At 55.3% G+C, this 26,242-nt stretch overlaps 10 protein-coding genes across 10 annotated transcripts; 4 read left to right on the forward strand and 6 right to left on the reverse strand.

Annotated features, from left to right (window-relative positions):
- Positions 1-1,125: 1,125 nt before the first annotated feature.
- Positions 1,126-3,242, reverse strand: cut23 (Anaphase-promoting complex subunit 8; the record flags this gene model as incomplete). Its single annotated transcript, XM_071060017.1, has 3 exons — positions 1,126-2,346; positions 2,399-3,080; positions 3,145-3,242. 3 exons carry the CDS (start codon positions 3,240-3,242, stop codon positions 1,126-1,128), a joined length of 2,001 nt encoding a protein of 666 aa, XP_070916118.1.
- Positions 3,243-3,898: 656 nt separating this feature from the next.
- Positions 3,899-5,024, forward strand: MFIFM68171_04598 (Farnesyl pyrophosphate synthase; the record flags this gene model as incomplete). The annotated part of the gene is made up of 2 exons (XM_071060018.1): positions 3,899-4,018; positions 4,101-5,024. The coding sequence occupies 2 exons, from the start codon at positions 3,899-3,901 to the stop codon at positions 5,022-5,024; spliced, it is 1,044 nt and encodes a 347-aa protein (XP_070916119.1).
- Positions 5,025-5,568: 544 nt separating this feature from the next.
- Positions 5,569-7,407, reverse strand: MFIFM68171_04599 (PH domain-containing protein; the record flags this gene model as incomplete). Its single annotated transcript, XM_071060019.1, has 1 exon — positions 5,569-7,407. The coding sequence occupies one exon, from the start codon at positions 7,405-7,407 to the stop codon at positions 5,569-5,571; it is 1,839 nt and encodes a 612-aa protein (XP_070916120.1).
- Positions 7,408-8,960: 1,553 nt separating this feature from the next.
- MFIFM68171_04600 (uncharacterized protein) lies at positions 8,961-10,145 on the reverse strand (the record flags this gene model as incomplete). The annotated part of the gene is made up of 4 exons (XM_071060020.1): positions 8,961-9,256; positions 9,331-9,783; positions 9,854-9,873; positions 9,961-10,145. The coding sequence occupies 4 exons, from the start codon at positions 10,143-10,145 to the stop codon at positions 8,961-8,963; spliced, it is 954 nt and encodes a 317-aa protein (XP_070916121.1).
- Positions 10,146-10,747: 602 nt separating this feature from the next.
- On the reverse strand, positions 10,748-12,845 carry MFIFM68171_04601 (uncharacterized protein; the record flags this gene model as incomplete). The annotated part of the gene is made up of 7 exons (XM_071060021.1): positions 10,748-11,173; positions 11,227-11,829; positions 11,880-11,960; positions 12,017-12,284; positions 12,334-12,369; positions 12,423-12,614; positions 12,832-12,845. The coding sequence occupies 7 exons, from the start codon at positions 12,843-12,845 to the stop codon at positions 10,748-10,750; spliced, it is 1,620 nt and encodes a 539-aa protein (XP_070916122.1).
- Positions 12,846-14,003: 1,158 nt separating this feature from the next.
- On the forward strand, positions 14,004-15,391 carry TOM40 (translocase of outer mitochondrial membrane; the record flags this gene model as incomplete). The annotated part of the gene is made up of 5 exons (XM_071060022.1): positions 14,004-14,148; positions 14,240-14,324; positions 14,416-14,512; positions 14,581-15,231; positions 15,284-15,391. 5 exons carry the CDS (start codon positions 14,004-14,006, stop codon positions 15,389-15,391), a joined length of 1,086 nt encoding a protein of 361 aa, XP_070916123.1.
- A 1,434-nt stretch (positions 15,392-16,825) lies between these two features.
- On the reverse strand, positions 16,826-19,563 carry MFIFM68171_04603 (uncharacterized protein; the record flags this gene model as incomplete). The annotated part of the gene is made up of 5 exons (XM_071060023.1): positions 16,826-18,096; positions 18,149-18,812; positions 18,867-19,241; positions 19,297-19,398; positions 19,456-19,563. 5 exons carry the CDS (start codon positions 19,561-19,563, stop codon positions 16,826-16,828), a joined length of 2,520 nt encoding a protein of 839 aa, XP_070916124.1.
- A 2,101-nt stretch (positions 19,564-21,664) lies between these two features.
- Positions 21,665-23,192, forward strand: MFIFM68171_04604 (uncharacterized protein; the record flags this gene model as incomplete). The annotated part of the gene is made up of 4 exons (XM_071060024.1): positions 21,665-21,688; positions 21,750-21,826; positions 21,882-22,308; positions 22,365-23,192. 4 exons carry the CDS (start codon positions 21,665-21,667, stop codon positions 23,190-23,192), a joined length of 1,356 nt encoding a protein of 451 aa, XP_070916125.1.
- Positions 23,193-23,669: 477 nt separating this feature from the next.
- MFIFM68171_04605 (uncharacterized protein) lies at positions 23,670-24,192 on the forward strand (the record flags this gene model as incomplete). Its single annotated transcript, XM_071060025.1, has 3 exons — positions 23,670-23,812; positions 23,903-23,989; positions 24,075-24,192. 3 exons carry the CDS (start codon positions 23,670-23,672, stop codon positions 24,190-24,192), a joined length of 348 nt encoding a protein of 115 aa, XP_070916126.1.
- Positions 24,193-24,666: 474 nt separating this feature from the next.
- Positions 24,667-26,069, reverse strand: RBG2 (Ribosome-interacting GTPase 2; the record flags this gene model as incomplete). The annotated part of the gene is made up of 6 exons (XM_071060026.1): positions 24,667-25,252; positions 25,307-25,735; positions 25,790-25,814; positions 25,875-25,889; positions 25,949-25,977; positions 26,041-26,069. 6 exons carry the CDS (start codon positions 26,067-26,069, stop codon positions 24,667-24,669), a joined length of 1,113 nt encoding a protein of 370 aa, XP_070916127.1.
- Positions 26,070-26,242: the final 173 nt, after the last annotated feature.

Here is a 26,242-nt window from a genome sequence, read left to right on the forward strand (position 1 = left end):
TTTTCCCGCCGGCCATAAACCGCCTTTAATAAATTCATTTTGTGGATAAAATACCGTTGGGAAACATCTGCTGTGTTAAGCGCAAACATGGCTGCGATCTTCTTGTTAGTCCACATCCCAAATAGACGGCGTTGGGCCGAGCCTGGGCTCCTAGACGGACTTGTTGAAGCCACATACGCATGTGGGCAAGAACTGTAAAGCCATCTGATCACCCGCAGACCTCGGCCTTCTCGCCCTGCCAGTCGAAGTTTATATCACTCAGGATCCAAGCGAAGCGGAACACAAACTGTTAGTTCCTGTGGAAGAAAGGGGTTCGTCATCCTCATTGTTGGTGATGATCCCCTTCAATTTGATCAGCAACCCGGCTACATCAAAGCCAGCTAACAAAACGGCGAACCCGTCTGATCGCGAGTAGGCTCGCGGCTTGTTGGTCCGGTCATGCATGGCCAGGCACTGAGCGCTAGGAGAGACCATGTCGATCAAGTTTTTCGGGAGCTAGACTGAGCATCCCCTTACCATAATCGGGATGATTCAGCGTACATTGAGCAAGTGGCTCACCCTACTCGAACAATCCGAGCGTATATCAAGCTACTCAGTCAACCATATCCATAGCAGCCATCGCATACCATACCCTCTACGTCCCATCCTGCGAGGCATAAGGCCACATCCCAATAGTATTAGCCGTTACGTATTCTTTCGATCCATTGAACAGCATGCTCCATCTGGATTCTTTAATCCGCCGCGCTCCGGTGTATATTTCAGAATGTTTCGCGTAATACGGTCTGTGTTTCCGGACTTTCGAGGCGAATTGGTAGATCCCTACCGATGTCTGGTCGAAATCAGACTCCTTCCGTCGTGGTTCTGCTCGTACTGTACCCGCGAGATCTGGCACCAGCCACAACCATGCAGTCGATATCCCGACACCGGGCCTTCTTCCGGGCCTGGAACTTTACGTTTAAGTATTCCGGATCTGGGCGTGTTAGAGCCCCACGAGACAGGAACCAGCCTTCAGAGGCGCCGATCTCTCTGCCTCGAGAAGCTCCCGCCGTCTCTAGCCCCGCTCTCGCTCGCAATATTTAGTGGCCGGTTGCCCGACTTTTCCCGTCCCAACATATATAGCGGCTTCTAGCGCTGCATGGTGTCCGACATCTCCATCCTCGAGCGGGCCTCGCGGATGAGCGCCTTGGCCTCCTCAACCTCAACGCCGTCCTGGCAAAGCTCCATCGCAAGACGGTTGGCTGTTTCGTAGTCCTCGGCTCGCATGGCATGCTTGGCTAGCCACATGCGCGCCTTGCTCGTGGCGAACGTCACACCGGTTCCTTCGTGGCCTCCAGCCTTCTCAGCCCCCTCGCCTTCCCCATCCGAACCAGCACCGGGAGAGTCGTGATGGATCGCAACCGAGTCGCCCAAGCCAGCACCCTCGGCAGCGCCTGCCCCCCCATCCTCCTGTGCCAGGCAAAGCTCCATGTACGCCTTGGCCTCGTCCTCTTCCTCGAGGCGGTCGTACATGGTGGCAATCTGCAGCAGGACGTCTGGGTCCATCTGGGCCATGCGGTCGACCGGTCCAGCGCTGCCAAAGCTACTCGCCGTCGAGTCGTAGTAGCTGTCGGCCAACAGGGCTCTCTTGAGCGCTTTGATACCATCACGGTCGCGGCCCATCTTCTGCAGGCACGAACCAACGGCCTGCCACATCTTTCCATCCCAGGGACGGAGGCCAGCGGCTTTCTTGTAGTACCACAGTGCGTATGCGTGCATCTCTAACACCTCGTATGTCTGGCCTAAGCCGTACCAGGCACGGTAGTCCTTTCGATTGGCGTCCACCGCTCGGCGATACGACTCGATGGCCGCGTGTGTGTTCTTGAGCTCGACGTATTCGTGGCCCATGAGTGTCCATGCCGAGAGACACGAGCGGTCTAACGTGAGAGCCCGGCGGAAGTACTGGACAGCTTTTTCGTGGAGTGAGAGCAGTGAGTAATAGTTGCCGATCACGACGCAAGATTCGGGCCGGAACTTGTCGATACTGGCACAAAGGTGGGCGAGGAAAGCCAACTTTGGCCGCAAGTTCAGCACGTATAGAATGTTCGAGTAGTGATCGAGAGAGTCAAGCCGATGCGGGTGGAGTGCTAATAGGTTGCTAAATTCTTGCTCGGCTGAAAGTAGATCTTTAGAGTGATAGCATAGCAGCGCTTTGCAAGTCAAGAGGAAGGATGATGTTGGGAAGATGCTTAGAAGGTCGTTTAAGGAGGCCGCGAGCTCATGTCCCTGCTGGTAGAGGTTGACTGCGGCATTGGCGTGAAAGATGAAGGACATGATGTTTTGTGGAAGCTGGCGGGTGATCTTGCTGAGCTTTGGAGCGTCAGTTTACACGGCCCGAAGAAAGGGGCTGCTCCCGACTTACTTGTTCGACCCTAGCAACCAGGTTTGTGATCTCAAGCCAGGCTCCCCAGTTCCAGGGAAAGAGGTAGACGCTCTGCGTCAGATAGTCCAAGGCGAGGCTATCGTTTTTCTCCTTCACCAGGACCATGCCGTACAGATACTCGAGAAAGCCTTGACTGGGAGGTAGGTCAGTCTCGTCGGCGTTGCGTTCGGCAAACCATCGAGCGAGGAAGCGGCTGACGAGCAGCAATTGTTTGTTTGTAACGGATCCTAAGTCCTGGGGCCCCATGATCATCTCAGCATCCTCGTCCTTGCGCTTCTCGCCCGATATGACTTTTGCATACAGGGCCAGGAACAAACTCTTTTGGCTAATCTCAGGCAGGTTTTGTTGGGCGGGTAGCGTGGTGCTCGCTTTGGCCTTGCCCTTGCCCTTGGGCGAAGCACTGTCGTTCGATCTTGTCGACAGCAGTCCCGCCAGGACGGACTCGGGAAGGAAGACGGCGGCGCATCTGTCAAACTCCTTGCAGTCGAAATATGACTTTGCGAGCAGGTATCGGCCGAGCTCTTGGGCTTCGAGGGCGGCCTCGGCAGGATCAAGGTTCGGGACGAAGGCGGGATGTACATAGCTTCCCGGCACGCCTGGCGTTGGCTGATCAAGGTCGGCAGGGTTTGGGTCGGGGAGAGCGTCAAGCAGCTCGGCGGCCCTGCCCATGTTCTGGGTTAGCTGCTGCACCCACAAGGAGACGAACACAACCAGCCTAAGCGTACCATTTCGCCGATTGGTAAAGACATCTCTCGGAACATTTCACCACTGCTACCTGCAGGGTCTCTCTGAGCTGCAGGGAATCCTTGGCCGAAAGTCCCATGGCTGGCTGCGCTGCTGATGGATCTCGGCCTGAGGTGGGCAATTGTGATGCTTAGAATCGACGATCGGTTCAGGGATGCGCTACCGTCCAAAGGAAGGGGAAGACGGCCATGTGATGCTGCAATTGTGCTACAACATGCCTCTGCTGATGGCTACCACCCTAACTCGAAAAACGCCACTTTTTACCAATTTAGACCCGGACAACGCGTCGGTCGCTGAAGATGACGCGCCTCGTTAATCTGTTCCATTCTAGGATCGCCCGCTACCTGGCGTAGCTCCCCTGGATGCAAGTGTAGTTCTGCCGCTGGCCCCCACTTTCCTGTTCCTTCTCACCGCCTAATCGAGGGGTCCTGCAGGGGTCCCGGCCATCTGAAGCTCCCCCACCATCAACTGGAGAAAAATGGATGAGGGGCGGGACGGGAAATGGAGAGATTAGGTATCGCATCCCGGCCCACCAGGTGTGGCACCAGGCTGGGTGACTACCCAACAAATCGCAGCGGGCCACAAGTCGGGGGCACAGTACATACCATACCCAACGGTACCGCTCTCCTCCTCAGCCGTCCGTCTTAATATTTCCTTTCGGGCCCAATTGCTCTCCCTCGCGCTGTTCCCTACTCGGCCTTGCTGCTGCGCGGAGAAGAAAACCAAGACGCAAACATGGCGCAGAAAACGAGCCTCAAGGAATTCGAGTCCGTCTTCCCCAAGCTGGAGGAGGCACTCCTTGAGCACGCCAAGTCCTACAACCTCCCTGAGCAGGCCCTCGACTGGTACAAGCTGGTGAGTGCTGCTGGCCATTGCTGATGCGTTGGGCGTGCCCCATGAGCAAAGACAGCCATCTGACCGCTTCTCTTCTCGCCAGTCTCTCGAAACCAATGCGGTAGGCGGCAAGTGCAACCGCGGCATGTCGGTGCCGGACTCGGCATCGCTGCTGCTCGGGCGGGCCCTGACAGAGGTCGAGTACTTCAAGGCGGCGGCGCTGGGGTGGATGACGGAGCTTCTGCAGGCCTTCTTCCTCGTCTCGGACGACATCATGGACAGCAGCATCACTCGCCGGGGCAAGCCCTGCTGGTACCGCCAGGAGGGTGTTGGCATGATCGCCATCAACGACGCCTTCATGCTCGAGGCGGCCATCTACACGCTCCTCAAGAAGTACTTCCGCGACCACCCGCGCTACGTCGAGCTGATCGAGCTGTTCCACGAGGTCACGTTCCAGACCGAGATCGGCCAGCTGTGCGACCTGCTGACGGCGCCTGAGGACGTGGTCAACCTGGACAACTTCAGCATGGACAAGTACCGCTTCATCGTCATCTACAAGACGGCCTACTACAGCTTCTACCTGCCCGTGGCGCTGGCGCTGTACATGCTCGACATTGCCACCCCGGAAAACCTCAAGCAGGCCGAGAACATCCTGATCCCGCTGGGCGAGTACTTCCAGATCCAGGACGACTACCTCGACAACTTTGGCCTGCCTGAGCACATTGGCAAGATCGGCACCGACATCATGGACAACAAGTGCTCGTGGCTGGTCAACCAGGCGCTCGCCATCGTCACCCCCGAGCAGCGCAAGGTGCTCGAGGAGAACTACGGTCGCAAGGACAAGCAGAAGGAGGCCGTCATCAAGAAGCTGTACGATGAGCTCCAGCTCGAGCAGCGGTACAAGGACTACGAGGAGAAGCGTGTCGGGGAGATCCGCAACATGATCGCCCAGGTGGACGAGAGCCAGGGCTTGAAGAAGGGCGTGTTTGAGGCTTTCCTGGCCAAGATCTACAAGCGCAGCAAATGAGCTTGGCTGTGACTTGGAGCAGCCGCAACTGCATGTCTGGATGATGTTTGTTGTTGCACAGCAATATACCACGGCTGTTTCGTGTTACGAAAAAGCAACATGATTTACTCGGCCCGTTCGAGTAACACCTAATATATTTAGTCACCCTTGCGGATGCACGTCGGGAAACTCGGTCTTCTGAATCTCGGAAAGGACGCAGAAGAAACCTCGGCTGCTGTGTTATGTGCTCGGCCGGTCTAGCGGGAAAGAACTAGAAAACCACACCAAACCCCAGTCATTACTTCAAACCGTATGCCACGCAACGCTGGGCACTTTTCCTTGTCCTTGTCATCATTTTATTCCCGACAACCCCCAACCATAACCAAGCCATCATAACCTTCATAAGCAACCCACTCATCCAGTCATAATTAATAGGAAACCGGCTTTAACCACTCAACTCCAGAATCCGAGTCGAGAAGACAAGACCCATCCAAAACAACCCCCACCGGAAATCCCGATGTGAATAGGGCCTCTCAATCCACAAAACGATACCGCTTCACCGACGTCACCTTCCCCTCTCAACGCTCCTCAGCCGCTCCCTCAACCTCTCCCTCTCCGCCTCCCCGGTCGCCGTCATCGTCCTCGTCCTGCCCCGAAACTGAGACTGAGACTGAGACTGAGACTGCGGCTGCGGCGGAGGCTGGGCGTAGAACCCGTCCGCCGCGCCGGCGCCGCCAGCAGTCCTGGTGCTCGCGGCGGTGCTCCGCATCGTCATCGCCCGCGCCAGCAGGCCGCCCGAGGAGATGGGCGGTCTGGACCCGGAGCCGGGGCCCTCGGTAAGCGTAGCGCCCCTCTTCCTCTGCTGCTGTTCCAGGAGGGTGAGGCCGGCGGGGACGTCCTCGCGGCGGATGAGCTTCTGCGGCGGGCCCGAGCGGTCCCGGAGCCTTGCGGCGCCGCCCGACGGGAGAGCTGGCCCCGTGGCCATGTCGACGAGTGGCTTACCGTCGGGTACGCGCACGCCCCGGCCCCGGCCTTCGCGTGACCATTGCGGGGCTTCGACGAAGGTGGGCGTCAGGTCAATGAGGGGTTGTTGTTGAGCAAGAGCAGGAGGGACAGGAGGAGGAGGAGGAGGAGGGGACCGCTCGCAGGAGCGGGAGCGGGTGGAGGGCGCCCGAATGGACGGAGCACGAGTTGGTGGTGCGCGAGACGAGGTGCTGGGGCGGCGCGCTGGTGGAGGGGCAGGGTATGCGGGGCGCTGATATTGTTGTTGCTGTTTTTGCGGCGGTGACCCTCCAGAGAGGGACCGGTTTGACGATCCGCTGCTGGGCGGTCTTGCCGTTACTGGCTTGTCCGATCCGGATGTCCGTGGCCGACCGTTGCCGCTTGTTGAGTGCGCGGCGGCAGCACGGCCGTTTAGCAGGCTGGGGCCGTCTGTGAAGGGCTCGTTCGACGGACCCATGACCACCGTATTATCTGGCTGGTTCCGCAAGGTGATGTCCATTCTCGTGGCCTGTGCCTTGCGCTGGTCGTACCCGTTGCCGAGTAAGCCGTTGACGGCGAACGCCGATTCGTTCTTCTTACGGTATGCGTCTGGCACGGCCGGTAAGGGGGGTGGCGCTTTCGTGATGCGCGTAGGGATGCTGTGCGGGGCTGGCTCCCGATCGATTGGGGCGCCGGTGTGGTCGTCACCATAAATGTCCCGGGAACGGGTAGGTGGTCTCGCCCCCTTTGCGTTTTGCAGATTGAGTTTCTTGTTTACCAGGTACCAACTTCGCCAGCTATGCACTCTCGCGCGGAACTGCCGTGCTACTTCGGCGTTGTCAGTGGAAAAGTAGTGTACGTAGTTGCTATTATTGAAGAAAAGGGCCGATCTCTGCTGGGTTTTGATGGCGTAGCAGTACTTCTTTGGGGGCTTCAGTATCTTCCTCTTTTCGGCCTCTGTAGGTGTATAGATGTCGTAGTCGGAGAGATGGCATAGTTTTGCGACATCTCTGTCGCCGCTCTTAGGATGCGGCTTCTGAGATTCAACCATCTGCCCGCTCTGCTGATACAGAGTAACGTAGCACTTGCTCCATCTCCTCGTCCGCCGAGTGTGGTAAAAGGGGAAAGAAAAGCCGTCTGGTGCCTCAGAGCTTATGGGAACACGGCGGAGCTCCAGTTCCCCGTCAGTCTCTGGAGATGCTGGCAACACAATCAACATGTGTTGCGAATCTTGGTCCCAAGAGTTCATGACGTCGGCGATCCTCTCATAGCGCCGCAGTCGTCTTTCAAGGCCTGGGTTGGAGAAAGGCTCGATGAGCACGCTAGTATCGGGACTCATTTCCTGTGACCTCTTTTTCATTTCATTGGAGCAGGCCTCCAGAACGTCTTGTACGCTCGTGTTCTTGTCGATCAAGACGTTCATAATGGCTCCTCTGCATCGAACGGCAACCGTCTGGGCCGGTGGTTAGCGAAAAAGAAAAAGAAAAAGATGCTATTCAAATATCGGATGAACTAACTCTGTCCGCCCCATCGCTTGCTCCTCGCGCAGCATTAATAACAGTGAGCCCCGTCCCGGCACGAGGATCTGATTGGGCCTTGGTTGAGGAAGTTGATGTGGGTGAGCCATCGGTAGCCCTCTTCTTGCCATGATACCGAGTCAGAAAATCGAACATTGTTGACGATGGTGACTCGGATGGCCGAGTCGGCTCAATCAGCTGCTTTTCGGCCTCGCCCACCTCCCGTCGTTGCTCGAGGGGGTCCTTGTGGGTTTCGGCTCCCGCCTGTGCCACACCGTGGGCCGAGATCCTGGTCTCTTGTTGGTCGTTGTGCCGCTCTGCAATCTCTTGACGCCGTCGTTGGTAATGCTGCGGATGCCGCTGTTCCGGGTATTGAGACGGTGCGGCTGACAAAGTGGGCGGGATGAAAGATGGCGTGGTCAGGACTTTAATGGGGGTATCGACGTTATATATGGTCGAACCGGGAACAGACAGAACAGGGACCCTGCAGGGCGGCGAGACAAGCTTCCCAGGAAAGTTTGAGTGCGGCAAGGCAGTCGGATGACGGACCAAGTTATTTGTGTCATTGATCCCGCCCTGGCGCCCACTGTCCAAGGATTTTCTCTGCGTCAACGGCATTGGTGGCCGGATAAAACGCTGGCTACCCGTGCCGGGTTTGGACCCGGCGAGTATTTTACGTGCGCCATCTTCGGCCAGCCTCCGCGCCGGGGATCCAGGCGTGCTCCCACTAACAACGACGGTATTGTTAGCCTCGCTAGCCTGCAACAAGCCGTCGGCTACTGCTGCATGTCTCTCCAACCCACTCCTCGCCCCCCGAACATGGGATTGGCTAGCCTTTCCAGGGACAGGCGATACGACGGTGGTGGTGCTCGTCATAGCCATGGCTAGGGCCCCGTCCAAAGTGGTTGAGCACCAGTCCTCTACGCAGCAGGCGGCGTGGGGCACTTGGCGGTGCCGAGAGATCGGACGCGGACTTAACTTTCTGGGGTCAGACGGCGGATCCAGGGTCCTGTCGTGTGGATACTAGGAGCAAAAAGGGTGGAGATGGGCAAATTAATTACAGGCTCCTTGCATTCAGCACCGGGTTTTGAAAAACGCAGCAGACAGGAGGAGAAGAATCAGGAAATGGGAAGGCCATGAAATAAATCTCCGCCTTCCCGCCTAGCCCGAAGCAAAGTTTATCATAAGAAGAGAGACATTTGGCGGGCATGATGTCCCTTTAGGCCCCATCTCCACTGGTGCGTATGGAATGCGAGAGCGGGAGACTGGCGGCGATCCGCGCTCTTCTGCAAGCCAAAAGCGCCATGGGACGATCCGACGAATTGCTGGGGCCCAACTGATGTTGAACGCGCATGGCGCTCGGGCTTCTTGCATACCAACACGGTGCGCTGGTCCCTGCGATCGACGCGTTTTAGCAGCCACCATGTGATACATGTTGCATCAGTGTCTTCTTCGCTGATCAATGTCGGAACGCTCCACATTCCCGCCTCCACCAGCCGACGAAATCCTGCGTCGACACATCAATGCCCAACTCCCTCAGCGCCTTCGTGCTGAGATGGCAGTCGTACGGCCTCTGCACGCTGGCCTTGGGGTCGTTGCCCTCGGTGTTCGGCTCGATCCGATCGATCGGCAAGCCCATGATCTCACCAAACAGCTGGCAGATCTCGTACTTGGTGTATTTGTCCTCGCTCGAAAACTGAAGCACTCTCGGAAGCGACGCTTTGTCCCCAGTCTCAAGGTACCTCACCGCCACATCTAGTAGCGGAAAGCAAACACCGTTAGCAGAACCACCGGTGAAAACACCAAACTCGTACCCAGTGCACACTCACCATAGCAAACCCTCGCCACATCCTCCGTGTTGGTCGGGAACCTCAGCGCCCAGTGGTCCATGCTAATCTTGACCCCGTCCTGCTGTGCCTTCTGAACCGAGTCCATCAGCACATTGACAGCGCTCTCGGCGTTCGATTCGACCGACCCGTAGAGCACCGGCACACGGAGCACCACGCCCAGCCCTTCCTTCCCAGCTTTTCCAAACTCGTCCAGAACAGCCCTCTCCCCGTCCAGTTTCGTCTGCCCATACAGATTGGTCGGTCCCGTCTCCGCGTCGGCCTCGTACGGCGCGTCCCCGGGCTTGCCCGCAAAGACGTAATCGGTGGAGATATAGATGAGCAGGACCGACCGTTGCGCACAGAGCCGCGCGAGGGTCCTGGATGCTTCGACGTTGACTACGCGCGTGCCCTCGGGGTCCTTGTCGACCTTGTCGGGGAAGCGGTTGGCGGCGCCTTGAAACAATCGCTATTAGAAGACTGGATTGTGGAGTGGGGAAGTGGCTCGAGGCGAGAAAAGACTAACAATGAACAACTACCTGCGGTCTGAGCACAAGCGGTTAGAGTACATCCATCTATGAGCACTACCGACTATGACTACCTGATAGGCAGGTATGGTATGTCGTTACTCACTTCTGCTCATCCAGAACCTTCTCAATCTCAGCTGCATTGGCCAGGTCAACCTTGAGGATGGAGGTGCCATCAGCGCGGGAGAAGCCTGTGGCTTTCACGGACCAGTTGTTGGAAGCGAACGCCTTGACAACCTGCCTACCCAGCAGGCCTGTGCCGCCGGTGATAAGAGCTGTTTTGCTTGCCATGATTGATACGAAACCGGGCAACGTACTTTCAGCGGTTATTGAACGAGGCTGATCGCGGATGTTCTTCGAAAGAGACGATTGCGGGGAGCTGCCGCGGGGCTGCCAATGTGGCGCTCGACGTCATTTGCGCTGCAGCTACCGCCAGGGTTAGGGCTGTTGATGGACTGTGAACTCGCCCAGTGACACAACGGACATCTAGGACCGCTGTAGAAATGATACACCTTTTATCTATCTCTCGAAGTATCGAGTTGGGAGAGGCATCTGCCTTTGTATAAACCTATCAATTGGACCTAGCCATTCCTCACGATGGGCCTAACGCTAACCCGACCTTCCCGTCCTCAAAACACTATGCTCCGTATCCACCTAAAAACAGTCCCATGATCTTTGTGAATAGTATGGGATGCCTGGAAAGGGCTTACGCGGTCCAGGTTGGCCATCGCGAAACAACAGAAATCTCATAAAGTAAGGCGAAGAGGTGAGGCCGGAGAGGGGCGTTTCCCTGATACGAGACATTGATCATCGAATGTCGATATCCAGCGCTCCAAAATTAGCTTGTCCCATCAACTCTTGTGGGATGCTTGGCTGCTGATCTCTCGTCTCAATTAGTCCTCGTCCGCTACCTTGTCAGACACCATCTCCTTTGCCTTGTTCACAATCTTCTCGGGTGGCCGCGTCACCGCAGCGTCGGTGGGCTCCGCGGGACTGCTCATACCGGGGATCGGCGGGAGCTGGCCGTTCAGCTCGCTGGGAACCGGGATGCGGATATCCTCCGGGGAACCGGGTATCATTCTTGAATCAAGTCCGGGAATGTGAATTCGCTTCGCTTCGTTCTGGTACGCTGCGGGAATGATCTCGATGATCTCATCCCGAGGGAACTTAAGCTTGGGAATGTCCCGCGTGCTGCAATGCATCAAATACGCATAGAGGACGCGCAAGACGCTCTCATGAGCGATGATCAAGAGATCGTTCTGCTCACGCTCCAGCTCGAGAATAATAGGCTCAAGACGGACAGCGAGGTCATGGTACGACTGTATCCGGTTAGCTCTCAGTTAACAGCAGGTATACCCAACGGCTGCCATACCTCTGCGCGGGGGTAGCGATGATGGTAGGGATCCAGCTCGTGCTTCTCGACTTCCTCAGGATACAAGTGACGGATGGCGCGCTCCGACAGCTTCTCGCAAACGCCGGGGTTGATCTGGCTCATTTGCGACCGCTGTCTAACTTTGTAACCCATCTCCTTCAGGGGGTCCGCAGTCTGGATAGTGCGAAGTCTGGTCGATGTCCAGACCGTCAGGGGCCGCAATGGGGCTTCGGCGCCGCTCTGGGCGATTGCCGCCTGGCGTTCCTGTTCCCGGTGTTTGAGGAGCGTCTCGGTCATCTTGTGTGCATACTCTATGCCCTCGTCCGAAAGCGGCGCATCGGCCTTGTACGAATCCTCTTCTGTAGCAGGGCCAGCGCGGACGAAGAAAGTGGTGCGCGACTTGATGTGCAAGTTGGTCAAGTAGAAGACGATCCTGTGAGACAAGTAGTTGAAGCTGACGTTATTGTAGTAGAAGGCTTGACCAGCGTTGATCATCTTGACGTAGTTCAACTCCTCCTCTTGCATAGTCTCGAATACGGGAATCTTGGTCTCGATCCGCTTTAAGTAGCGCTTAGCTGCCTCATCGGGGTCCATCCCATGAAACTTTGGGTGGTTAGCATCCTAATCTGACCGAGATGTCAGGGAATACTCACGTCAGGAGAAGATATCTTCACGTTCCGTGCATTTTCCTTGAGAATTTCTTGGTCGTCGACGTACGACTCGATGAAGAGGGTCTGCCGCACATCACCTTAGCAAGCCTGCTCCTAAGATGGTCGGTTTAGAGTCCCACCTGGACGTCGTGCTTGGCAAACTCCTTGGCCAGAGCGCGGCGGCCGCTCGCAGTCGGATTGACAGCGTCGTAGATGGCAACTTGGCCGTTTTCATGGTTTAACCAGGCGTAAATGTCCTCTCTACACTTTTTGAGAATCTTTTGACGGAGCATTACCGAAGCTGGAGACGCATTTGGGTAAAAGTAATCCTGGGGGACATCGCCCCCCTGACCAACGGTAGCCCGACGGTAGTCTCCTAGATGGAAAATGCGCGTCTTCACACCAAGCCTATATAAATCAGCATCCACCAAGATAGAAGCGTGCCTTCCAAACTTACCACGAAAGATAGCGAGCCACCGAGACACAAATGTGACTGGGTCTGGGTCAGTTACAGCCCCGGAGCTGCGCGGTTGCAAGAGGACTTACGTTTTCCCACGAGCCGGAGGGCCAACCATGACAATGGCGATCCTGCCAGAGTGGAACAGCCGACCAGACATGGTGCTGTAAAGCTGGGCTGGCGCCAGATTTCCCTGATCCTCGGAGATATCGTGGATACCATCTATGAAGGTCGAGCTTTTGCGACGATAGCGAGGAGCGTTGACCGCGATTTCGGCCGTACTAAAACTATTAGCGACGGCATGGCCTAGCTCGGTTCATCAGACTTTGTCTGAGGAGCACGATGGTCACGGTGTTATGCCATGCCCAACTGGCGTATGCGAGCCTTAAGACTAGCATAACCAAGCGATAAGGATCCAGACCTTCGTGGAGAGGTCGGCAGCTGCCGGCGCGAGAACAATGCTGGACAGGGAATGGCATGCCAAGAAACTCAACTTACAGGAGAGTATCCATGGTGTCGACGCTTGGTTCGGAGATTCTGAGGGCACGGCTGGATGTGGTAAAAGCAGCTTGCCCTGGAGGTTTGCCGTAACACTCCCCGGCACTTCAGTGGCCGAGGTATTGCCTGGGGGCGGTGGTCCTGGTGGCAGGTATCAAAAGGAAAACTGACGATAAGCAGTCTTCGTAGACTTCAACGGTTGTTCTCAATAAGCGCCAACGGTGACGGGTAGAGAATGCCGGCGGCGACGAGCGAGATATCTATGGGAATGTGTGGTGCGGCAGCCGCTTCTCGCCCAACAATGGGAAGCAACCAATGCTTTTCCGAGGGCGACTGCGGCGAGTGAGAATGGCTCCACCTTAGCAGTACTTAGTCTCTCAGAAGCACGTCGTAAAAGATAATAGTTGCAACACAGCAAAGACAGCAAGAATCTAAGAATGGTACGTGCTATGCGTCAAGACGATGCAATCAAAGGTTTAGATGGCTGAAGTTCGGGTTGGACCGGGCGAAGCACAATAGCTACGTTGTGTGGCGTCAGCCACGATGCAGTGCCAGCAACCAGACAATCACAGATCCGAGCTTAGTTTAGAGAATAGAAGGAGCCACTAATAACCCTAGGACAGGATAGGAGGTACAGGCAGATTCAATGTAAACGATAGGACTTCTGACATTTTGATTAATCCGCCTTGCACGTCATTGGATAAGTATTTTGTACTCTTTAAGAAATCGCACATGTGACAAGGCTGTCCGTCAGGTAGGTAGCTAGTCCCAGGATGCGGTTCAGGTTGTTGGAGCATCCATCCATCCATCCTAGCATCGGTGGCTGATTTCTCCGACTCCGGCTGCCGTGCCGTCATCACGCCTTGGCAGCCGGCTGCTTGGTCTCCACAAGGCGCATGGGCCTTCCAGCCGGCTGGCGACTCCCGGACCGCGAAATTTTTGGCCCAGCTCCTTTGAACGATTTCGACCAGGACCGAATCCCCAGTGACGGCTCAATTGTCCCGGACATCGAGAGCCACCCTCGACTGCGACGGTAAAGCAAGTCAAGGCGCCTGCGAGTATCGGGTCGATTAGATATCCATTGCCCCGACTCCAGCTACGATCCTTTCTTTAATCCGGCGCCACCCAGAACCGTCTTCTCACAATCCCTGCGACTGCTGACTACTGTCACCATGGCGTCCACCTCCGACGCGCCGCTTGCGTTTATGCGCAACAACCGGATCTTCTCTGGGCTCTCAGATGTCTATAACGGCTTTCAAGAACGGAGAGCAAAGCTTGGGCTGTCGAATCCTGGCCAGGTAGAGAATATTGCGAAGGGTACGTCACAAGACGGCGGCTCTGACCGTTCCGTTCCTTTCTTCGGGATGGCGAGATTCCTTTTCCACGGCACTGACACCCAATTCCACAGAGGTCCAGCGCGATGTCCTTACGACCCCCTTGATGTTCTCCGGTCTGCGGGCCGAGCTTACCAAGGCCTTCAGCCTGAACCCTTTGTATGTCCCTTGGCGAGCCACGATTGACGTATCGGGGCCGGCATTACGAGCATAGACGATAGAGATATGCCACCCTCCACTCAACGCGCAGTGCTGACGAGAAGCCAAGATTCCAAGTATCCCACCAATTCGCCATGGGCGAACGGCTAAACCCATACACCTTCGCCGCTCTTTATGGCACTAGCAAGGTATGGCGCTCTTTCGCACTATTGCCTTCTGCTGGCATTCGAATCGATCTAACACAATCAAACAACAGGTGTTCGCCCAAGGTAACATCGATGAGCAAGGCGCTCTTTCCGCGTCGTTCAACTGGAGATGGAGCAATGCTATGGTTACAAAGTCGCGGTTCCAGATTGCGCCCGGCGGCGGCGGCATGGGCCAGGATATGGCCCAGTTTGAGAACGAGTACACTGGGGCCGATTTCACCGCAACAATCAAGGCACTCAATCCTTCGTTCCTTGACGGCGGTTTGACGGGCATTTTCATCGGGCAGTATCTACAGTCCGTCACGCCCAAGCTTGCTCTGGGTCTGGAGGCTGTCTACCAGCGTGTCGGTCTTACTCAGCCCCCTGACACCGGTGTCTCATATGTTGCCCGCTACAAGTCGGATAACTGGATTGCCAGTGCCCAGCTGCAAGCTCAGGGTGCACTCAACGCGTCGTACTGGCAACGTCTGTCCGACAAGGTCCAAGCCGGCGTGGACATGACCCTCTCAGTTAATCCCGGTGCCGCCATGATGGGTGGCCCGCAAAAAGACGGCACTACCACGTTTGGTGCTAAGTACGACTTCCGTATGTCGACTTTCCGGGCACAGATCGATTCCAAGGGCAAGTTGAGCTGCCTGCTCGAGAAGCGGGTTGCCGCCCCTGTGATGATGACTTTTGCCGCTGATGTCGACCATGTTACGGTAAGTTGAAATTCGGCTGGGTTAGGGAATTTGAAGCTGACCCCCCTATTAGCAACAAGCCAAGATCGGAGTTGGCATTTCCATTGAGGCCGGTGGCGAGGAGCTTCAAGAGCAGCAGGATGCCTTGGGCGCTCAGCCGGCGATGAACATCCCATTCTAGATGGAAGACAAGCTTCGCAAGCCACAGGATCTTGAGACTGAGGTCCCTGGCCTGCGGCCTGCGCCCACCAACCGCGCTCCGCTCCGCTCCGCTCCGATGCATCCATACTCCGGCCGTATAATCTAATAACACCCGAGTGACTAGCCAACAACCAGCGGGATAAGCATAACCTTTCGGCCTTCGTCGTGCTCATTCTATCAGCCCTCTTTTTCATCTCCATGTCTTTATATACTCTGATCGACTGCCTGGATCATCAAGCAGCACGAGCATATCATGGTTACTCCACGTTGGTCGGCCTGCGTCTTTGCATATCTGCGGCTCCTGAGCGAATGATAGACTTTCCTTCCATATTCCCTTCCCAGCCGTGTTTAGCCACCCGCGGATGGATAGGCGTCTTAAATGACCGGGACGCGCGATGGAGAGCGGGATGGGTAAACCACATGTGTACTATAGACCTTTTTCTCTCATTGGGAAGGGGTTTGGGGAAGGGGAATAAAGAAGGGATCCCCTTTTTGCAGCTTATGACCGACCGGCAGGGCCTTGGGAATGCGGTTGTGGGCAGCGAGGACTTGGTCAAAAAAAGGGGGGAAAGCAGAGGTTTACAGAATTCCCACGCCGGCCCGTCCATCGACCTCTTAAATGGGCCGAGAGACAGCTAGCGTTGTAGAATATTAAGTAGCATTGGAACGCTGTAAATTAGCATGAAAAATGGACTGTTATGAATGTATCCCAGGCGGTATCTACATACAATGACCACCTCTCGCGTTTGCTTATACTACCAGCCAACATCGCTCAGTCCAGCTTGAACCAACACATGATCTACCGCACCGCATAACAATGGATACAGGTTAAGCCTTTCCAGGAAATACTCGCTTGCTCCGTTCATCTAAACATCCATTACTTTATACGTATCGACGATAGCGCTACCTCCCCTGCATTATCGAGGCAGGGCAACCACGGTCATGCTCGCTGCCTCTTTCCCCTCAGATTAAACCCCTCCCTTTCTTCCTACGCCTCTTGGAACAACCCGGTCCAATAGTAGTAGTAGTCCATCCATCCATCCGTCCGTCTTTGGTGGTATATCCGACATGAATGCAATGCAATAAGATCACCACCACGCCCACCCGCCGGCCATTGCCATGCTTCCGTTTCCTTTTCCCCTCTCTTTTCCGTTCCAGCTCAAAATAATTAACCGCCGCCAGGGAAACAAGTTTTGTTTCGAATCAACCAACCTACCAACCGGTAATCGACCTGCTAAGAGAAGGAAACCGCCCGCTTGGATCCCGAATTCGGCGCGTGTGATAGAAAGATAGCGAGAGATCACGCACAAGTAGCGCAGGTTCCACATGAGAAACATGCCACCCCTGATCGACCAGAACCTACGATCCGCATACCGCCATTGACCTCTCCAAGTGCAAGGAAGCGAAGCAATGCTCACATGACCATGCACTCACGGTCCGGAACAGCCTCCTTGGACGACTTCCCTTTATCCTTGTCCTTTTCCTTCTTATCCTCCTTTTCCCGACTCTTCGACTTATTCCTGTCCTTTTTGTGATGAGGAGAATGGGAAGTGTGGTGGTCTTTGTCTTTTTCCTTTTCCTTGCCTTTGCCGGCGGCTTCATCCCCGTCAATAGCCGCAGGCCGGTCCTCGGCGGCCGCCTCAGAGCTGACGCGGCCGGTATTATTGGCGCCGTTAGGGAGCTCCTTACTCGTTCGTCCAAATCCCAGCCTAGACATGGTGATGCTCATTCTACCTTCACCAACCTGGCTAGTAGCGCGGGACTTGCTGCTGCTGCCAGTCTTGCCAGAAAATATTGCCGCGGCCCGAGAGAGCCGCGTTCCAGTGCTTTCATCTTGCGGCGTGATAGCCGGCGTGGTAGCTTCGGAGCTGACGCCCGAGGGGTGGGCCGCTGGCTCCGAGAACGAGACGCTGGCGCGCCTCGAGCTGTCCGTCTTCAGAACGACGGAGTACGAGCCGTCGTCAAAGCTGTACCGCGCAGGTTGTTCGACGTCAGAGCTAAGGCGGATGCTCGGGGTCCCCACGGGAAGAGTCGTTGCAGAATCGAAGTAGCCGCTCGCCGACCTCGATATGCCACCGGTATAGTCACCTGCCACGTCGACGCTCGGTGTTCCGGGGACATTAGTAGCGGATTCGATGTAAGACGGAGGTTCCGCCACAGACCCGTCGGTCGACGCGGCCGTGATGTCCACCATGGGGACGATCTGGTAGAAAAGGAGGTATGGCATCTCCTCCCGGAGTGACTCCTTAATGTCGTCCACATAAGTTACTCGCTTTTCTATCGCCAAATCGTCAAATTTCACCCATTGCGCCTCTTCGTAATCGGGCGGAGGATCGTGGTCGTGTCTCCGGTTGTCTGTCAAGAGCTTGGGAGCCACTCGAGCGAACGCAACGTAGTGGCCACTGTGAAGTGAGTCACCGCGGTGGCAGACGACCGACTGCAAAACAAGCTTATACTCCTGGCTCAGCCCGCTTGATGCCTTCTCCGAGTTGACGTCGTCAACGACCATGAAATGCGGAAGCCGCAAACTGTCTGGGATGTCGATGAGGGTGTTGTGTCGCTTGGGGACGCCTTGTTCTGTCATTGTATACCTCTTCAAACAAATCCCCACAACTGGGCGCTGGTTGAAATGTCGAGCAACCTCGACGTCGTTGCTAGGTTCGCCGTTTGGCGTAGCGTGCCACGCTGGCGAAGGATTAGCTCGGGACCTCATGTTGGAAGGAGTGGGCACACTGACGAATCAATCGGAAGAACTGCCAGGCCGGAATCGTGACTGCCTTCACCACCGTCGAGCCGGTCCGTTTCGCTCGCTGAAGCAGGCCCGTCGTGGCTTCTGGGTCGGGGGCGCGACCCTCACCATCCACGACAATTCGCTGTATGATGCTCGTTGATCTAGTCCGAGAGGTTGACGGAGTGTCGAAGCTCGCGGACGCAGGGCTGGGCATTGACACTGGAGATTGCGTAATGCCATCCGGTTCCGTAAGACTCCGCTGAAGCTGCGCAGTTTCGACATTCGCACGAGGCGCTTCGACTCCCTCCTGGGTGACAATCCGAATCGTGCTCTTTGGCGTCAATACAGGCCTATCACCGCCTTTCTTCTCCTCTAAACTGTCCCGGAGGACGTCGACCTGGTTGTTGAAGTACTCTTCTAAGCAATCTTCGAGCTTGATCCCTTTGCCGTCAGGGTCAGGCGGGACGGCAAGGTTGAGTAACCTCTCGTGGACGACTTTGTGGTCGTCTGCATCTCCTTTTCCTTGGTGGAAAAGGTCAACCTGGAGCGCAAGAAGAGGTAGTTGCAACGTCTCGGTGATAAAGGCGAAAGCCTCGGATGTGTCCTGTTGTTCAAGAAGCTGGGCATCTTTCCAGCCGCATGCCGCGAGAGTCTCCTGGATATGTTGCGTCTGTCGAGACACTGTCAGCCTCGGGTGGGAGGGAGCGGCGAGGATGCATCGTACCATATCTTCGTGAATCAGTTTCCCGCTTCTTAACATGTTGACCCACAACCTAAGTAGCGCGGCTAGCTTATTCCGAGACTCGTCTGCCAAATCATTTTTCAACATGCATTCGAAAGCCGTCAGCTTGGCGAACATGGCGAAGAGCAATGCATCGAGATAACAGGTGACGTTTCCCCTATTTTCAGCGCCCAGCATTTCAACATTTGGGTTGTACGGCTGCACTATCCCCGCGAAAGCCTTCTGCTGAAGCTGTAAAAGCCCGATAGCTTTATCGATATCGCCGCCGGCGAACTTAGAATTGAGGGCATATCGAATGACTTCTTTGGAGATTTCGTGGTAATTTAATTCCTGGAGTCGCTTGGATACGTCTTCAATCTGTTGGAACCATTAACACAGAACCGGAAGCCTAGCCACGACGTCTCTCGCCTACCTTTGCGGCTTCTTTCTCCTCTTCTTCCTTTTCCTTCTGGGCCTGTTTTGCAGAGTCGGGCCTGAAGAACGAGAGGAATGAATCGGCGGTTAGCGGACGGGACTAGGCCATAGTTAACAATGACAAAGTCTCTGGATGTGGAGGGATCACTCCACAGACCTTGCCGCCGTTCTCAGCCGACCTGTTTCGACGATGATTGCCATTCTTCTCTCGCACACTGCGGAGCTTTCTTGGCATCATCAGCGAAGCGGCCTTCATTTTCTCCATCTCTCGCAGGATCACGACGAGGGATGATAGCCGAGTCCCAAAAACAAGACGTTGGTGGTTCTGAAAGTCAGGATAGTAGATATTGGGACATGATACAGAGGTGGTTTCCGGGCCGAGCTAATTTAGCGACGTGACGGGAGAGGGCGGTGGCTAGGAGAGATGATCATAATAATTAATCGATACTACAAAACGACTGTTTCGGAAACAGGTTCGTAGACGTAAAGAAGAGAAAGCATCGAGTGACCGTGGGGTTTGGGTGCTGCGCTACACAAGGTCGGGATCAGAAGGATGGAGGGGTCGCAACAACGGCGTGTCCCAAAGATAAGGCTCGCTGCCTTCTGGGGATCGAGGCTGCTGCCTCGGGCTACTTTAGCTGCTTGCGCAAGCGTCGTCAAAACACCGAGACAGACCTTTGCGGCGGGAGCTCAAGGTGGGATGTTGCGTTGCTGGACGAGTGAGCCCCGACCAGTGTCGAGGGCCGTCTTGTGCAGCCAACAAGTTGGAGGGCAAGGAGGGGCCCGAGAACGTGGGCTACTGGGGCAGATCCCCGCCAGGCCGCCGGACAGATCGATTTTCCGCTTATCAACGGGTCTGTGCTAGTACCGTAACCTGAACCATGAGTATCCGCGATTCAACAGTCGATTGCACAGATCGCATCTTGATTATGCAACAGCTCTGCTGCTGCTACAAAGCTCTAAGAGAGTCAATGATACACTAGCTTTTCAAAACACACAGCTTTAGTGCCTTTGTCGGTTCTTTAGCACGAGCGTGTTGATGCCTCTGTCCGGTGAGGATTTCGGTGTTCCTGCTGGTCAGGGCAGAAACTGATGTCGCATCGGGTTGCTGCAAGCTTTCCCGTCCCAAGTCAACCCGTGTTTTGGATATCCAAGGATCTGCGGTGCACCCTTGCCCCGCCTTTGCATTGTGTGTTCATCATCGGAATGGTGAACTGGGAAGGCTGACGGGGTTGACGTCCCCAGTAACGCTCGAGATGACGGGGTTGTATCCAAAATGATAACTGCATGCGTTGCGTGTCTGGTTACCAATCCTATGCGGAGATTCGGACGGCGTGGAATGTCTCAAACAGTACAGCAGGCCTCCCTACCTGGCCGTGCAGGTCGTTTCCAAGACGCCAAAACCATGCGGGTACCCACGAACCTAGGCACCGGGCCGGGGCCCGGACCATTTGAACATAACCTGGCCGGAAAACCCGGGTGCCTGTAAATACACTATACTGGTAACACAGCGACCGTTGTGGTCCTCACGTCAATCCAGACCCATTATGGATCCCGGTTACAAATAAGGCAGTCGTCCTGTCGTTTTCATACAATACGACGTCTGCCGTGGAGGTTTCGACGAGAGTGAATTGCCAATGCCGTGCCAGCAGCTGGACAGGCAGCGACAGAGCGGTTAATTTGACTTTTAGGGGCACATTACGTAGACCATTTAGACCCATTCAGCGTAGCAACGCGTAAGCTCTTCATCTGGTTTCTTTTCTGTTGTTTCCTCCTTTGCCCACTGCTTTATGGATTGTATTTCCAGCTCTGATCAATTTGGGCGAGTCCAAGGTTGACGCGGTGTCTCGGTTTCTCGGCCTCTCATATATACACTAGATTTTATCAACGGAGGTGATTGCGTCGTAGGGGAAAAGAGCGGTTCTATGTACACGTATACATTACCTGCTTACCACACGGACTCCCACTTATCAATCGATTTCTTGCTCCACCCGTGCAGGACGCCGTCACCCGAGGTCCCAGAAGGTGATGGGATACTGCTAGTCTGCTTGGTGGTTCAAGATGACAACAAGCCACCTCCAGTTTTCAACAGCCACTGCGGGTACCCGGAGGCTTGGCGCTCTCCGCACTCAATCGTCGCCCCACAAAGGCCGGGGGACCGACGAACCTCGGCATGGACGGGTAATGGTACCAGCTAGGGAGCTCCGACCCTCGTTCGAGCCAATGATTCAACATCAACGCTCTACGTCCATGCCATTTGCCAGAGGGATATTAGATCCTCTCGACTTCCATTAGCACTGAATAATCTCACCGTTCTTTTACAACACTGAACCGTTCCTTTTCAACTCGCTGAGCAAACCTCCAAGATGTCGGCCCAGATCCCAATTGCTGTATGAAAGCCGCCGTGTAATTCATCGCCCTCGGGGCTCATCAGCTGAGACATGCATCTAGGTTCGCGACCGTGTGAGCGATCGCGCGAAGAAGACATTGGATATTGTTGCCAACTTTGTTGAGGAAGACTGTATCCCGTACGTGAACTCGTTCCAGTTGCTTCCTTACACCCATCATCTAATGCGTCCTCAGCGCCGATGCCGTTTTTGAAGCTCAGATCGGCGTTGGCGATGCGAGATGGCAGGCCCATCCGCAGATCCTCGAGGACCTCAAGAAGAAAGCACGCTCTCTGGGCCTTTGGAACATGTTCCTACCTAAGGGCCATTACAAGGAGTCGCCGGGCTTCACGAACCTCGAGTATGGCCTGATGGCTGAGTGGCTGGGCAAGTCGAGGGTCGCCTCCGAGGCCGTCAACTGCGCTGCACCGGACACAGGCAATATGGAAGTGTTGGCCAAGTACGGCAACGAGGCGCAAAAGGCGCAGTGGCTCAAGCCGCTGATGGAGGGTGAGATCCGGTCGGCCTTCTTGATGACGGAACCCCAGGTGGCATCGTCTGATGCCAGGAACATTGAAATGAAGATTGAGCGCGACGGCGACCACTACGTCTTGAACGGTCAGGTACGTCACTTAGTCCGCCGCGGGGCTGTTTACAGCGAACTGACACTGCCCCGTAGAAATGGTGGTCAAGCGGTGCCGGCGACCCCCGCTGCAAGATCTACATTGTCATGGGCAAAAGCGACCCCAATAACAAGGACCCCTACAGGCAGCAGTCTGTTATCCTCGTCCCCGCCGACACTAAGGGCATTACCATCCATCGCATGCTCTCCGTCTACGGCTATGACGATGCCCCTCATGGCCACGGTCACATCACTTTCCACAACGTCCGCGTGCCGGCGAGCAACTTAGTGCTCGGAGAGGGACGCGGGTTTGAGATCATTCAGGGGCGCCTGGGCCCTGGCCGCATCCACCACGCGATGCGAACGATCGGGGCGGCCGAGAGAGCCTTGGAATGGATGCTCATGCGCATCAACGACCCCAAGAAGACGCCGTTCGGAAAGCAGCTACGCGAGCACGGCGTCATCTTGGAATGGGTTGCCAAGTCCCGTATCGAAATCGACGCGGCTCGTCTGATCGTGCTCAACGCCGCTATCAAGATGGACGAACAGGGGCCCAAGGCGGCGCTGACAGAAATTGCGCAGGCCAAGGTCCTCGTTCCTCAGACAGCCCTGGCCGTCATTGACCGGGCAGTCCAGTCCTTCGGTGGGGCCGGTGTCAGCCAGGATACTCCGCTGGCCAGCATGTGGGCTCAGATCAGAACCCTTAGACTGGCGGATGGCCCGGATGAGGTGCATCTGAACCAGATGGGCAGGAATGAGAACCGGCGCGGCAAGGCTGTGGCGGCTAAGATTAATGGACAGAGGGAAAAAGCAGAGCAGCTCTTGAAGCAGTACGGCGCGAAGCTGACGCAGCTAGGGTCCAACATTCAGCGGTCCAAGCTTTAAACAGACACATGTACCTGGGAACGAGGATGTCCTGGCAACAGTGCATTTATCCCGCATGTTTATACCGCTACATATTGATAGTTTGATTTTTGTGATATCCTTGTTGCTAGAGTCATAACGTCCCATTCCTCAAGGATGCCTTACCAGGGGTTTGACTGTTGTGGGTCCGTGCGGACATGCCGTTGCCCGGTGGTTGTTACCCAAACGGGCAATCTGTTTTTTTTTTATTTTTATTTTCTTCGGCAAAGACCACCTCCCATCCACCACTCAACACAGTATTCCTGCAGCCAATTTAAGGCTGAATCCCGAATCCTCTTGCTTTGCCCAACCTTCACGCAAATACTTTGCAATCCTGTTCCCTACGTACCGAGCTACCTATCACACCTTGCTCCGCACCGCCTCTCACATTCCCGTCCGAGTTGCCCGCCCAACGAGCACACCCTCTCCAATCCCGGCAGTAAACCCAAATACAAAAACATGTCTTCCAACGTTCTCGCTGCAAAGGACGTCAACACGTCAATGCCAGTCCAACCCGGCGTCCCCGAGACCGACAGCAAACCCGACGTTATGAGCATGGAGTACCACCGACAGGTCTTTCAGTCCAAGATGGATCAGGGCGAGTACGTGTTGCCTCCCTGTGTTGAGCGCCTTTGCCATGAGCCACCACCAGTTCAGAAGGATACTGACCTTGACGTCTGTCCTACCTACAGGAACAAGACGTACATTTCCCCCTCGGACAACATCATGAGCCCCTGCACCGCCAAGCTCAGCGCCTTTCGCAGCAAGCAAGTCGGCAAGTACGTTTGCACCTCTCCGGCGACATGCTTTTCCCTTGTCCTCCCTCTATCTGTACTGCGTAGACTAACAGCCATCTCTGTACAGAGTCAAGCCAAAGTCCCTGTTCGCCCAGGCGTCAGCTAAGAAACTCGGCACCGGAGGCAGCAGTGGCGGTGACCTCTTTGGCAGCAAGCCTGCGAGTTCAGCCGGCGGGTCTAACTAGAGATATTGCTCTATGATCCTGGTGGAAACGGCTGCAACGCCGTGATATTCATTTCGGGCGCGCTTTATTCCTTTACTTGACAGGGGATGCCGTCGCACCTTTCTTCATTCGGGTTTCGCTTTTCTCTTTTTCTTTTTTTCTTTTTTTTCTTTTTTTCTCTTTTCCGGATAGAGAGAGGGCCTTTCTGTAACGGTCTACTGAGGGAATGGGTTTGTTGTTCGGTTTAGGCATGGAGGCGTTCACGGAGATGTGTTGTGTGTGAGTGTTGGTATGGAACATTATCTTATCACCCAGGGTATATGGGTGGAGGTTGTTAACGACTGGGTTATGACAGAGAGGGGTACACGCAAAATCCGGACTAACAATACTATGCTATCTTTTTTTTTTTTCCTTTGTGCAAAGTCGGTAGAATTGTATATATATCGCGTCATCGCTATGCAACCCAACTCTCTTGGTGGCATCTTCTAGGACTGTTTACGCCTTCCACCCACTGACTATGTACACGACGTCCTCGTCGGCCACGACATGACCTAACCCTACCCGCTGCGGAATATGCCTCGCACTCGCGCCCCACACGAGCGCGTACTTGAACGTGTCCTTGAGTGTCCTGTGGATGCGGTCACAGACATCCTCGATGGTGCTGTTGTTCCGCACGATGAGTGCCTCGCTAAAGTCGGGCTCGATCCCTTTCCGCTTCGTGTAGATGCGTATCAAGTTGAGCTCCTTCCAGCACCGATCGATGACATCCTGGATCCCCAAGTCCAGCTCGCAGCTCATGACGACCGTGTGTGGTTCTCGGGCCAGCTTGTCCAGAAAATCAAGCGAGACGCTGTCAATCTTGTTGTAGACGTATAGGCACTTGATGTACTTGCGATGATCCTTCATGATGACGTCGATGAAGTCGTCGACCGTGGCGTTTTCGTCACGGATGAGCACCTCGCAGTTCAAGAGCTTGTAGTCGCGCAGGATGTTCATAATCATCTTCTCGTCGAGGCCCTTTGGTGGGGACTGAAAGGTGATTTTCATACCGCCGGCTTTTTTGGGTTTCAGATAGATGTTACTGATTCTCATGTGAGTGGAAAGGAACCTCAAGGGGCTGCTCAAAGAGACTTACGGTGGTTCTCGGTTCAGCCGAATCCCTACAGCTTCTAACTCGGCTTCCAACAATGCCCTCTGCTCGGCTCGTTTTGTCGCGTCGAGGATCATGAGGATGAGGTCGCTTGTCTTTGCCGCCGAGATGACCTGACGACCTCTCCCTTTCCCTTCTGCGGCCCCTTCGATGATACCCGGCAAGTCAAGCAGCTGGATCTCGGCACCACCATATTCCAGGACGCCGGGAATGGCCGTGAGGGTTGTGAAGGCATAGGATGCGACTTCTGACTTCGTCTTGGTAACCTTGGATAGGAATGTTGACTTGCCCACTGATGGGAAACCAACTAATGCTATCCGCGCATCGCCGCTCTTGCTCACATCAAAGCCCGCACCCCCTCCGCCGCTCCCTCCCGTTGGCTCTAGCAGTTGGGCGCGGAGCCGCGCAAGTTTACTGAAGGCGAGTTAGGACGCTGAAACCATGTGAGCATTGCGGGCACTTACTCACCCCTTCAGGAGACCCAGATGATATTCTGGCGCAAATTGTCAGCACTTGGTATTGAGGTCACTTCCCTCTCTGCAAAAGAGCGTACCGGTTGCCTTATTTTCTGCAGAAAAGTTAGTCATGTTCCTCTTGTCCAATTCGAACCACCCCGGCAGGACGAACTCTGGGTCCTCCGCATCTCCTCCTCAATCCTGCCGATTGTCAATGCGAGTTCCCGCCATCGATGCGCAGTTGTGAATGCATGGTTCGCTCACTCTTTGATCTTGTCTGTGATGTTCACCATCTTGAATGACGTTGGGCTGGAATGCCCTTCTTATTCTCCTATCAAATGAAAATGAAATAGGCTGTAGCAGTATACAGGAATTGTCCTTTCTGCTTTGCACCTACGAGTGCTGGCTTAACACCCCACGTTCCGAAGTGGCAGAATTTGGAGGGGCCAGGAGGGGCGTGCGGGGC

The sequence above is a fragment of the Madurella fahalii genome (assembly GCF_045866475.1).
Source record: "Madurella fahalii IFM 68171 DNA, scaffold_2, whole genome shotgun sequence".
NCBI lineage: Eukaryota > Fungi > Ascomycota > Sordariomycetes > Sordariales > Madurella > Madurella fahalii.